Source organism: Micropterus salmoides, unplaced genomic scaffold, assembly GCF_014851395.1.
Source record: "Micropterus salmoides isolate LMB-PRFRI ecotype aquatic unplaced genomic scaffold, ASM1485139v1 Ms_hic_scaffold_16, whole genome shotgun sequence".
Classification (NCBI taxonomy): Eukaryota; Metazoa; Chordata; class Actinopteri; order Centrarchiformes; family Centrarchidae; genus Micropterus; species Micropterus salmoides.
Window position 1 is genome coordinate 14,617,457 of NW_024040707.1, and position 14,370 is coordinate 14,631,826.

At 41.8% G+C, this 14,370-nt stretch overlaps 1 protein-coding gene across 3 annotated transcripts in view; it reads right to left on the reverse strand.

The window, feature by feature from the left end:
- LOC119905386 (metabotropic glutamate receptor 7-like) overlaps nucleotides 1–14,370 on the reverse strand; it is a 98,847-nt gene that overhangs the window by 30,773 nt on the left and 53,704 nt on the right. For all 3 annotated transcript variants that reach the window (XM_038722361.1, XM_038722359.1, XM_038722360.1), the window contains exons 2-3: nucleotides 7,876–8,092; nucleotides 241–376 (exon numbers count right to left, since the gene is read on the reverse strand). In XM_038722361.1, coding sequence (XP_038578289.1) covers nucleotides 241–376; nucleotides 7,876–7,987 — 248 coding nt within the window. In that variant the 5' untranslated portion in view covers nucleotides 7,988–8,092. The remainder of the gene's footprint in view (nucleotides 1–240; nucleotides 377–7,875; nucleotides 8,093–14,370) is intronic.

The following is a 14,370-nucleotide window of genomic DNA, read 5'->3' on the forward strand; positions in this document are numbered from 1 at the left end:
ATGGGGCATTGTAAATGAAACAATATCTCTATTGCTTTGTTGTGATCTGTATTCCAACTTTTCCTCTGAGGCATGCTTTTGTTTGTGTTGTTGGAGGTGTGTTTGTGTAGCACGCATGGTAAATCTGTGCCTCTAGCCTGTCTGCAGGAGCTGCTACTCAGAGATTAAAGACCTCAACATGGCAAGTCATCAACGCGCCCGAACAACACTGATGAAGCCAGAATGTGCTGCACTCCTCACCGTATGTCTTCTTCACTGGCAAAGATGATGACTGCCCGCGAGTGCTGCGTTTCCAGCAGTTGTTGGATGGCTTTGTCGTAATCCTCCAGCTTGGGGTTGTGGGGAATTTTCAAAGACTGGGCGATGCAGATTCCACCTTTTTAATGGGAAAGGAGTAAGAAATGATGAGGCCTCAGGGATGATCTCATCCATTCACTCACCCTCATACACACAAAAGCCCTGGGTTATTATAGCTGTTTTTTTCCTATGGAAATGCAAAACATCTGAACACAATAGTGAGATTTGATGATGCTGTCATGCTATAGAGTCTAAACGATAGTCTTGTAGTGCATACATTTACATTTTGGCAATGATCTGAAAACCACAGAGCATGCAATATAACACTCAAACTGCACAATTTGACTGAGCACCAGAGTTATTTCACAGAGTGAGAGAGTTATAAACATATCAGCTATAACAAATTCAATATTACACAACATAAAGCTACAGATTTCATATTATGGATTTGGAAATCCAACAGCTTGCCATTGACTTTTCATTTAAAGTCTCTTGTTGGACCCTGAACCAATCAGATAGCACAGCCGGCAATAACAAACAAAGAGGATATTAATACTGACAATAAATCATTCTCAGACAGGTCACCACTAATGAGTTTGTACAGGGATGAAGGGTACTGATTGCTTCTGTGTGTTGCTAAATAGTTGCCAGATATCTGGCACAGTATATTATCACAATTGGCGTTTAGCAGTTTGGTAGATATTGTTGTCTTCAGGGTTATACTCAACAGCTCATTATCGGATAGAGAAGCAAAGTGATATCTTACATAACGAAACAATGGAGGAAAAAAAATAGTTTTGCTTCACTCTTGTGTGGTAATTATAGGTGTGGAGGACAAGCTAACCTTTGAGGCATTTTGAATAAACAGATAATATGATCAGCTGAGCGAAAGAACATCCTAACTGCTGTAGGCCTGGGTTTGAGGCAGCCGCCTGTGTCCTGAGTCAACAACAAAGCTCTACCCAAACCAATTAAAATTTCTCCCACTTAAGCATTTTAATAGCCTACCCAATAACCTTTCAGTTTGAGTTTCCCTGAGTAGACAGAGAAATGGAAGGAATCTCCTAATTGCCAGTCTCCTCAGGCTCATTACTTTGATATAAACAGCTTTTAACTGGCAGATCACACATCTCCAGTCACGGTTTACTGTGGTATTTCTATAGGCAGAAGATAGCAAAATGACAACTGCTGAACCCCCTCTTAACTATTCATTTTTCAAATATCAGCAGACAGAATTAGGAATATTTTGTGATACGAGAAAACATCCTGCATGTGCAAAAAGACCCCCTGGGATGACTGCTGTTATCCTCCCTAAGTGGACTAAACATAAAAATGGCGATCCCGCAAATGGCCTAGGGTTTGTGGTATCCTGTTAAAGTGAAATGTTCTTGGTGTCATTTGTGCAGAGCAGCCAGCATTGTAGGTCTCTAAGGGATGGCTCTAAAGCTCTGTTTCAGCACAGAGATTTCAGTTAATTCCAGACAGAAAGCCTTCAGTGTGACACACTTCCTGGTTTCTGTTATAAAAAACTCTAGCCCTGTATAATATCTGATTCTGGTGTATTAGTAGCACCTTTCAGTTCCAGGGGGCAGTATGCCTACAGGTAAGTGTCACACACAGATAAATTCAAGAGAGGAAAAAAATAACTTTTATTTCCTGCAGAGAACTTCAGTCTGATGAAAATGCATTAACTACATTATGACAAAAACCTTGCGGGCTTGTGTGGAGAGTTATAATGGTATAACAGTCTTGAACAGAGATATATTGCAGGTCAAAACAGTCAATAATACAGACAGAGACCACAGGAGCCACTGATGAAGATAAGAAGCATTTGGAGCAGATCCCATCTTCACAGAGAGAGCACCAGCACTGAACATTCTGCGGGCTCAAGAGTGCTCTAAAGGCTGCGGACCGGCGGTTGTGCAGCAATGGCTAAATTATTAAACACCTGCAGAACACCTCATCTGTCAGTCAGTCAGATGGTCAGTCAGTTAGTCAGGAAAGGCAAACATGATGGAAATGCAAGTATTGTATCTGTACTTTCAGAGCAGCCCGCTGTGGGCCGGACCACCTTCACTTGTCACTGGAAGGCATTGTGTGACATGAAAGAGTACTTGACTCAAACAGTGAGTTTATAGAAGAGCCGATTGTCTTTCCTAGCTGGAGATGTGTGATTTGAGACAGGTGAATGTCAGACTCCTGCGAAAAGAGAGTGTTTTACTCCAACTCATTAAAGTCTTATCCAAAAAATAGGATTGTACAGTAATACTGTACCTCTCATGCAGCGATTGACTAGCGGGAGGTGAGAAAGTAAGCAGAGTTTGAACTTACGTTACAAAACTGTAACGTACACTCACAGGCCACTTTATTAGGTAAACCTGTTCAATTGCTTGTTGACACAAATAGCTAATCAGCCAATCACATGGCAGCAACTCATTGCGTTTAGGCATGTAGACGTCTGGAGTATTTCAGAAACTGCTGATCTACTGGGATTTTCACGCACAACCATCTCTAGGGTTTACAGAGATGGTAGTTGTGTGGACGAAAATGCCTTGTTGATGTCAGAGGTCAGAGGAGAATAGGCAGGTTTGAGATGACAGAAAGGCAGTCATTACTACCAAGGTATGCAGAATACTATCTCCGAATGCACAACACATCGAACCTTGAAGCAGATGGGCTACAGCAGCAGACACCACACTGGGTGCCACTCCTGTCAGCTAACAGGAAGTTGAAGCTACAACTCACACAGGCTCACACTGGACAGTTGAAGATTGGAAAAACGTTGCCTGGTCTGATGAGTCTTGATTTCAGCTGCGACATTCAGATGGTCAGGTCAGAATTTGGCGTAAACTACATGAAAGCATGGATCCATTCTGCCTTGTATCAACCATTCAGGCTGGTGGTGGTGGTGTAATGGTGTGGGGGATATTTTCTTGGCACACTTTGGGCCCCTTTGTACCAACTGAGCAACGTTAAATGCGACAGCCTCCCTGAGTATTGTTGCTGACCATATCCATCCCTTTACGACCACAGTGTACCCATCTTCTGATAGCTACTTTCAGCAGGATAATTCCAATACCATGTTACAAATCTCAAATCATCTCAAACTGGTTTCTTGAAACATGACAATGCGTTCACTGTACTCCAGTTTCAAAGTCTGAGACTGCGCGCCTCCCCTCAGACAAAGCTTGGGAAACGGCGCCCCCCCAATACATCTTTAGTTTACTTGGTAAGTTTCATTCAATTACTGGATGCTTAAGGCAAGGATTATACTTAGGGTCGCTAGCGTCCGCGTGACGAAAAAATCGTCTGCAAAGACTCCCTGTACGCGTAGGGTCTGTGCTGATGTCCGCGTGCTTCCCGTTTTTTGTGACCGCGTGGACCTGCCGCTGCCAGGGCACAATCTACTGTGCATATGTGGAACGTGACCGCCAAGTTGACTCCAGAAAGTAGTATAAACAGAAGTAGTACGCGTCCGCAGGGTCCGCAGCAGTCAGAGTCCGCTCCAGAGTATATTTGAGGTTTATGGGATCATGATTATATTATTTGATCCCATAGACACTCAACATTTGAGCCAAAATAGCCTAATATTGCTGTTTGACATAACTTCTTAATACACCAAATAGTTTTAAAAAAGGTCTGTCCTAAGGCATTTATTAGTTTCTGACTCTGATGAACTACTGTATCTCTGAACTCTCACACATGTAGGCTATTCTATGTGATCTCCTTTTGATAAATAATTCAATAAGTAATGTAATATTGTTTCACTTCCATTCACTGTTTCCATAAACTGTTTGGAGCCCCTCTAGGGAGGCACACCTCACACTTTGAAAACCCCTGCTGTACTCCAGTGACCTCCACGGTCACCAGATCTCAGTCCAATAGAGCACCTTTGGGATGTGGTTGAACAGGAGATTCGCCTCATGGATATGCAGCTGACAATTCTGCAGCAACTGAATGATGCTTTCATGTCAATATGGACCAAGGTCTCTGAGGAATGTTTCCACCACATTGTTGAAAGTGTGCCACGAAGAATTAAGGCAGTTCTGAAGGCAAAAGGGGGTCCAACCCGGTACTAGCAAGGTGTACCTAATAAAGTGGCCAGTGAGTGTATGTCTTATACTTTTATATTAAGATTTAATATTTTATATTTAAATTTTTCTGAACAGCTACTTTTGCCTTCTGATGTGGTTGGACAACACGTCGTATGAGCTAGTTTGTTTCAAACATAACAGTGTACGGTCAGTGAGGAGAGTGAAGAGAAAAAGTAAGTTTGTCCTAAATATATTATCTAAATATTCAAAATGTTGAATTTCTGCTTACATTAGAAGTGAGATGTGCTGGTTTGTGACCCTGAAGTTAAGTTAACATAATATCAAAACTATATGCAACGTGAACCCCTACCCTCTGCCCCACATTTGATTAATATATCAAAGACAGCTTAATGATCATGATGGCTAAATTCATCAGCCTCTTGGAAGTTCTCCGCTTATCTGTCTGAGTGCCATAGGTCATGCACTACATTAACTGCTTCAATTATTCATCCTCAATGTCCTCGGTTCTGAAAATGCACTCGAGGGCGAGGAATCCAGCTTCGCCATTTTGCTTAGTGAAATACAAATCCTTTTAAATTAGTGGCTCTTGATGGATTCGACCCACCGCCCGCCGACTCAACACCCTCCATACCCAAACCTCCCAGGGATCCATAATGCTGCAAAATCACCTTCGCAGTCAAAAGGCAGACCTGCTCCCTCCAGTCTCCCTGACTGACATGCAGCTGATATTCATATTCTACATCTGTGTGCCCTTCCATATCTTGTGCATCTTTCCACCATCAGTCTGGGACCTGACAATGTCGAAGGGTCACGCACAAGTATCGTGGTCTATTTTACAGTGTTTACAGATGCATCGGGCTTCCTCCCCAGGCCTCTCCTACTACTGCTAAATATGAGTGCTATACTTTACTGGCAGATTTTGTTTTTCCCACACAGCTCAGACTTGATCTGAGAATGCATCGTGTTGGCAACTTGATGCAATCAATTCCACAGTGATACTTTGTGGGAGGTTTTCCTCAAATGCGAGTCGTTTTATCAAATGAGAAAACTGAACTCCATCGCTCTGGCCTGAGTCCAGACAGACACAGAAAAATACAAACAAGATTCATCTCTGCCAGCTTCACCTGGAGCCAGGATGAAGGTGCACAATGGAACAGTGCCTAAACAGGGGAGAGGGAAAAAAAGGAAAAGAATAGAAAAACCCCCAGAAGAGATCAATACGGGCTGACCATCATTCCAGTCTCAGCTTGGAGTAATGGGTAGCCATATTGCATTATCCCACTAGATGGTTCTCCTTGAAGTGGTGGAGCGAGAATCCTACTAATGCATCTGACATTTCACTGCAATCAAACAGGACAGCCACAAAAATCATCTCGAGGCCTTATGGATCAACTTTCAGGGATGCTGCAACAACATCCACCCAACAGTGTTGTGTAGTTTAGCAATATAAATACAATAATGTGTATTAAATACATCTACTCACACCACACATCCATATTCACTAAGATGTTTGCTTCTTATTCCATTCAGTCCATTCTAGTCAGTCCTGGTGCAGAACCGGTGCCTTTGAATGAATCCTGTGACTGCTATTATATAATTAATGTGTTTATTAAAGATAGGGTGCCTTGGGTACTGGAGGATTTTCTTTAGAGGAAATAATTCCCATTTGTATATGAATACAAAATATTGCAAATTGACTGCAGCTCAGAACCAACCAGGATGAGTCAACAACAACAATGGCTTATGATTTCATACTCCTTATGTAGCTGTTCAAGACTCATAACAATATAAGTGTGTTTACTGCTCTTTGCTTAAGAAAAAAAGGAACATCAGTGGATGCATCAGAGAAAACCAGCTGAAAGAAGTTGTGTTTATCACAGGATATAAGATGAATTGAAACTTCTAAAATAAGCCTAAAATCAAGGCTTTTTCTTATTTGTTTCAACACAGGCTGCTTTCTCTCTCTCTCTCTCTCTCTCTCTCTGTCTCTCTGTCGATGCAAATTATCCAGCCACAAACAGCTTCTTAAAGTTTTAATGAGTGATCACACTGGACATGAATGCGCACAGATAAAATATTCATGCATGCAGGACTTCTGATCGGTGCCTGTGGGATTTCATTAGCTTTCCTCATTTTAGCCGCGGTTTCCGCACATTAGTGTATTAGAAGAGACAGAGATCACTCCCTGCAGATTTGCAGGAAATGGACTGGGATCTAAAGAGGTCGAGGTGAGAAGTAGAAAAATACTTGTATGTATGTGCTGTCATGAATCATGGAGGGTAATTTTTCCAGCCCAGGTAACATTCCCCTTAAAGTAATTATTTCACAAAGAAGGGAAAGGGATTGGGGTTCTGAACACACCGCTATTTCCACCTCTTGTGCATTAAAAAAAAAACGTTCTTGCAGTCATGGTCAAGACATGATCTTGCAGAAATACTGCAGCAACAACTGGGAAGTCTCTACTTCACAGCTCTAAAGCATAGCACAGCAAACCACATGATTTGACAAAGATAGCCAAGCCTTTGTACTGTATACTGTAGAGCATCTCCTGGTGACAGCAGTGCCTGCTGATTCACATGTACCAACACATGCCAACAATAGCATCATTGTGGAAAAAGCAGGTCAAGCACGTGCAAAAACTACAAGACCTCATCTGAAGGAAAATTTCTGTTGTAAGTACTCTTCAAAACCCATATTCTAACCTCTCAAAACCCAAATGTACTTGAAAAAAACAAAAAAACAACAACTTAACTGTTTAGCCTGATAATTGCCACTTTAAACAATCACCATTAATGTTAAATTACAGGACCCAACAAACAAGACTGATTCAAATAGTTTGCTGTCTAGACCATTCAGTGGTGCAGCTCTCTCTATTTAATCATATGGCTTCTGAGGGAAATGTCAAGAGACGTTCACCAAAGAAGGCTGACTTATTTTCTAAAAAGACTAAATATTTCAAACCCTGCTGCTTCATACACACAACCAGACACCATCACACCAGAGTGATTCCAATTGACTGACCACAAAGCTGACTGACCATCATTACCTTCCTCAGAGCCCTGCACTCTCACTAGCAGGGATAAAGAATGAGGTAGAGCAAAACTCATGTCTCCCAAATGACCAATTGCCAGACAGTTCTCCCTCCTCTGTGTTGGCTATAGAGGACACATTAGACATTTTAAATTTCCTTCTGAATGTTGAAATGGTTAGATTAAAAAAAAAACAATGACATGGGTATAGGCACGCTCATTGTTGTGGCGTGGCATCCTCTGTGTAAGCTGTTTCTCTGTCTGCATTTCCAGTAGCACACCACAACTCACTGGGGGACTAAAGCAGAAGTTGCCAGATCAATAATTCATCCTCCCAAAACAGATTTTAAGATGAATTGCAAATGCCAAACTGATCTTTCTCTGGTGAAAAATGCAAGTGCATGTTTCGTTTCGCACGTAATCATAAAAGCAAACAAACAAATAAAATAATTATTATATTTGTTTAGTGCCCATCACTGATCACCTTTCTTTACCTGCTTCTTTGGAGAGTTGTGTGAAAGCCTCCACTCCCTTCTCTCCATAGCTGCCCTCTGAGGCGATGGTGGAGACGTAAGTCCAGCCCAGGGCTCGGATAATGTCCACCATGGCCTGGGCCTGGAATGAGTCTGGAGGAACCACCCGTGAGAAGAAGTCATAGCGCCTGTCATCACTCAACTCCGGGGCTGTTGACGCATAGCTGATCTGCGGGATCTTAAAGAGAAGAAGTAGGGTTGGGGGAGGGAAAGGAATGTTTACTCATGTGCTATTCTGGTGCAGCATCATAGGTGGTTGCTAGGGTGACTGCTCTGACAAATCACATTATTGAATGGCTGTGTCCGAAATCACTCCCTATTTACTATAAGGTGCACTACATTTACTGTTTGCCATTTTATTTGAGCACCTAAATTAGAAGGGTGGAATTTATGCACGATATGCCCGCAATGGAAGGAGTGCCAGCAATCCAACAAAGCAAAAAACAAATGCTATTTCCTTCAGTTGTAAAATTTATAGGAAAGCTTATAAGCAAGCAATACATTTAGGTTATAATTTAGTATTGTTGATAAAAGGTGAAGTAACTGTGTAGTAGGCTTTGGGAGAAAATTGTGTTTACAAAAACATTCCATCACAAAGTGTTACAACATATAATACAGATAATAGCAATATCTCATATTTATTATACATTGTCATATATAGTATTTGACAACTTTCACATGGGTCTCACCTATATAAACAGTATTTTTCCCATAAATGAATTAACTGAAAGTAAAAACACAAGCAGGTGCTGCACCTCGCTTGATTCTTTCGCTGCTCACACAGACAGATGAAGGCTGCGGTTGACAAAATGGCTTGCAAAACAAATGAGCGGTACATTTTTCATATATTTCACATTATCCAGTCTATTGATCATCTAAGAATATACATATTTGCATTATGTAATGCAATATTTTACATAGGCTATATTGGGTCTGTTACCTGGGCGACGTGCAGTGCTGTCACTTTCTTCTCTTATCTATGAAGACTTATTGCAGAAATGTCTTTGCAGCACTTTTTATTAGCAGCACAGCCTCGTAAGCACTCTCTTACACTTCCCTCCTGATGAGACCTCGGTCTATCTTCTATACCTTACAGCATATCCAAATATAAAACTTAAGGAGTTCAGTGTTATGCCTGTGCTACTTTTGTCTCTTCTATTTCACCATGTATTTGACCTAGGCTAAAAAAACTAAGCTAACATGGTACATGAAACGCAGTCCATGTAGGTCTAACATCGGTTTGCAACATGAAATATGACAATATTGAAAAACAATATAACAATAATGCATGCAAGCCACACTTTCAGTTATCACTATTAGCCATAGACGTTATAAAACTATCAACTAACAACTGACCTGAGCAGTGGGCATGTTGATATCTTAGGAGTATCTCATCAAGGATATATAACCAGCTATATTAATCAAGTTCTTTAGAATGATGCAAGATGCAAGTCACTTTTCCCAATGATCAGGAAACCCCTTAATAGTCTTCAGGTCTTCTTCTTACCACAGAACACTTCTATAAAGTGCTCAGGTTTTTAGCCAAGCTAGTGGCATTGCTTTATGGATGGAAATGCCCATCTGCGAGCTGTCTGTCTGTCCACTTTCCTTTTCATCACCATGAGGTTGACATTTGTGGTTTTGTGATTTTGAGTAAAATGTCTATTAGATGGATTGCCATGAAATCTGGTACACACATTCGTGTCCCCCTCAGGATGAATTCTAAAACCTTTGATGATCCCTTAACTTTTCTTCTAGCACCACAATCAGGTCAAAATGTGCCACTCCCACAGACATGTGGGAGTGTGCTAGCTTACAGGTAATGAACAGCTGGTACAGTACATTGGATGTTTAGGGCAAACGAACAAAATGGTCCATTGGTCAAATTTGCACGAACGGCAAGGCTGAATGAACTTTCTTGTTTCATATAAGCAAAATATCCCAGAGAAGTAAATGTAGAATCTATCTATCTGGCTACATTTCTCACATGAGCTATATTAACTAATAAATCAGTATCAAAGTAAATCAGTTGATATAGGGGTCTAGTTTTGTTCACAATACTACCTGATGAAGTCCTAAACATCTCATCAGCAACTGTGTTTTAGGTTTTTTGAAACTGCAATCACACCTTTTGACATGTCTGGGATCAAATTGGCTAGACAGGTGGGTGCACAAGCAGGTACAGACATCATTTTCTCTTGAACCCAGTGCAATACCTCATCACACAGTCTAATCTAAGCACTGTATGAAAGCCATCCATTTCTGTTAGAGTGATCAAAAGCAGTCGGACACTGGGGAAACACAGGAATGAGGACACAGCAGCTCGCTGATGGGATTGCTTCAACTCACAGAGTGTGAGTTATAGCTTTGACCCACAACTCAAAGGGAGTCAACCGCACAAAGATGACAAATTGAGGAGCATAAGAGGAGGTCAAGCTCAAGATGACTCAATATGTTCCAAGTCACCTCCTAAAAAAACCCACAAAACCCCCCAACAACTACAAAATTGGCGCACACAAAATCAGTGATGCAATTAGACAAATTCACAGGTGGTTAAATCACTTCAGGGCTGCCTAAATCGAGTGTACTGGGTCAAAGAGGCAGTGCAGCAAAGTAATGGAAAAGCAACAGCAGCAGTGATTTGCATTTAAAAAGTCTATTCTTTCCATAAAGTGAAGCATCTATTTGGAACATTTGATAGGGGATGTATCTTAACGGAGCTGCTGTAGTAATACCGTGGATTCAAAAGGTGTTATAGGTTTGTTGAATCTCATCCTATCTTCGCCCCAGCTGGGACAGAAAGCTACTTGAACATTTGTCTCTCTCGAGCTTTTTGCTGCAGGGAAGCATTTAAGTCGGCGATGTCTTTTTACTTTGTCCCAGCCTTGTACCCCGTTGATATAATTTCTCCACCTCTTGCGCCCCCAGGAATCAACACATCCACTGCAGAACAAACATTAATGTTTTCAGCCTGTGCTTTTTTTAATTACCACTTTGACCTCCGGGCAACACAAGTGCTAAGCCTTGATTGAGAAAATGCATAGGTGTGAGGATTAAATCTGATGGAATTATGATACAAGGAGATGCTGACAAACTAAAATTGATTAGAATCTAACACCTTTGTATTTTTCTCTCTGGTTGCTAATGGGCTACAAATTAAGTGTAATTTAACCTTCTCTATGAAATAGGTAAACTTGATTATATCTTTCTCATTACGTTACAAGCAACGAAGTTTAGCTTCACAGACTAAATAAGCAATTGTTGCAACAAATTGCAGCAGTTTCGAATATCTTTAGTGAAGTTAATTTTTCAGACAAAAGTAGGTGGCAAGAATATATTTTATCAAGATCTTTGAAACATTATCTGTAAATTATTCGCTTGGAATGAGTAAAACTATTTTGTCTTTTTACTTCAATTTAATTTCCCACTTTAAATCATGTGAAATATGGCATCATACATGACAACGGGGTCTATGCTCCAGTGGCAACAAGGTGAAAGGGTGATGGCGATGCCTCCAAGCACTTTGCATTGACAATGACTATAATAACCATGAACCAATCATGAGCAACAGATTTCATACCAACAAAGAATGATTAACAATGTCCCTTTTCAGTATCACAATTACCCAAAGCTGATGTCTGGCACCTGTCATCTGCAGTATAGATCAAAGTTAGGATTGCTGAGGGTAATCGCCTGGCTTGCTCTTGAATGTATCTGGGCTGACAGGATCGATGGAAGGAAAACACAGAGGTCTGTTATAGGGGACGCTCTTTTATTGATTTACTACCACAAAGTGCTGTGGCCGCCCTGAATAAAAATCTGTTGCTGAAATCTAAAAAAGGTTAAGAAAAAAGGGACGGGAGATGGTAAGAGGGGGGAGGGTGGCAATCTGCTTACTGACATTAAATGAGATTTTAAACCTGGGTGTTTAAGAGGAGAGGTGACTAAGCTAGGTTGTGTAAAGGTTAGACATGTTCACAGTAAGTGGGAATGCCAGGTGAAGTTAATTAGAGAGCCTTGGCCTTTGCGCTGCATTTTCACATACAGCAGCCCACAAGCACCATGGGCAGCTTTAAAGAAAGGTGAGAGACTGTAATTTTTGTGCTTTGACGGCCCTGCTCTGCTAATGTGAAGGTGATGATTGACTAGCTGGGAGCAATGCTTGCAGATGCAGCTAGCTGTGCTGCTCTGTCTCTCTCTCTCATGTGCTTGATGCAAAAAGAAATGTTATTTGAAGAAAAATAGGCAGCATATGGCACAACACGACTCTCAGTTGGGGTAATGGCAACCATCTATCCTTGCCATCTGAGAAGAGGGAAATCTGCAGATATGACAAGAGAGGCTGGCTCCACAGAAAACAGAGCGGTATGACAGTCCATGGGTTCTTAAACAAAAACTCAGACAAAAAAACAAAGGCCATCTTTCAAAACAGAGCTTTTCCCTACAAAAGGCAGCACTGGGTAGACGCCATCAGTGTCAAAAATTAGGCATGGAAAACTAGAGTGTCGTCCAGATTGGGTTTGGTATCCATTAATCCAAGAGCAACGCATAGCTGCAAATGAACTGTGAGTGGCAGAGCTGAAATGTTTCCCATGAATGGCTTTAAACTGGAGTGAGGGCGGCCAGGCAGTTTCTGCTGAAGGAATCCTGGTGCCTCTATTTGCTGCATGATTAGCTTCTAAGTATATCTTGACATCAGTCAGCTCCACTCGGCTGTTTGCAACAATCTCCACGGTGATGGCGGAAATGACAGCGGGTTCTGACAGCCCCGACTCTAACCCCATACTGTCTGTGGCCGGATGCCAATGCACAGATTGTCCTCGTGACACACACCAGCACAATGACACACACACACACACACACACACAAGCTACAAGTATGATCCCATGAACTGGCTAAGAAACCATTTTGAAAGCAATTCAAAAACTACACACCCATCCATAATGGAATAAATATTTGCTCACACAAAAAAACATCCCTAGTCAGAAGATTTATTTGTAGCTCCACTGCCCGGCATTGTAAACCAGCAATGGTCGATATCCTATAAACAAAATAATACAGTACGATAAACAGGCCTATAAAGATATTGAGCAGTTTTCAAGTTTTACATCTTTTCTGCTAAATCAAGCTCTGCATCAAGGGCGGGGGGATCAGACAGCCATCCGTTTGTATTTAGACAGCAGTGCCATTTGTGAGCAGGGCAGAGGTAATGACTGTGTCCATACATGCAACCTCAGGCTGGGCTTTGGTAATCTCTCTTCACCAGAGCATGGCACTGCCAGCACAGCCGAGGAGGCAGGGAGGAAGGGTGGGGGAAGCCGACAGCTTTCCCTCCCTCATTCTGTCACTTTCTCCCCCTCTCTTCCTGCCCATCTGTGTCTCTCACTCTCGCTCAAACTCTCCTTTTGTGAGGGCTGTGTCTCCTCATTGTGCCCTCTCACAACCTGTGACTTTCAGCCTCGCTCCATTGTTCTCCGCCCCTCTGTGTGTTTCATCCCCGTCGGAGAGAGACAAGTGAGTCTCATCTTCCTGTGTGTCTCTCCCTCCCTCCCTGTCATCTGTCTGCATGCAGACACGCCCACACAGATGATCAGCAGACACGTCCTGCCCAGAGAGGGGCTCGGGCTGCCAGTTTGCCCCCAAGCTGAGACAATCTGCCCTTAGCCATTTGCTCTCATGCCACCCAACTTCCCCCGCTTGCTGTCCTTGGTATTTTTGTTTTCTCCTCCATTTCTCCCTGTTTTTTATTTAAACCCTCACTCCTATAACTTATGCTGAGGGATGACTAATTTCCATTAGCAAATGTGTTTTGTCTGAAATGTAATGCTAGTGGGATTATATTTTTGCATTTTATCAACAATGTATCTGTAAACTGTTCACTACCAAGGCAAAATCATACCAGAAGACTCATTGGCAGTGCAGTTCATTGACTTTCTCGACAATATCTGCCTGTGGCAACTAAAGCATGATTATTATTTTTAAGATTATGTTATGACATTGATTTAACGGACGTGTTAGCAAACATCCGGTTATTTACAAAGCAGCATTCTCATTTATTTGGAGTGGTGTCTGTGACCACCTGGCAAATCTAAGTCCAATAGTCAGTCTCTCTTAGCTCTGCTTTGGTTCCCACCAACTCCTGAGGGAAATATGTGGCTCTTTAGATGCTAAATTCAAGCTAGTAGCTAACTAGACAAAAATAAAAAGGCAAAAATCTTTCACTAACCAAATGTTTTAGGCTGCGTAAACTCAACAATGTGAGGGACCAGGAAAATTAATTCCAGTCTCCAGAGTGTCAATGACGTGTGCTTTGTTCACCAAACCATCCCTTCCTCCCTAAGACGTCGGCTGTATAGAAATGTGACACTTCCTGCACTGAAAAAAAGCATAGCTAGTGAATATAACCCAGGAAGAAATTCTGTTTTCTCCATATCGCATATGGTAAAGAAAATCTGG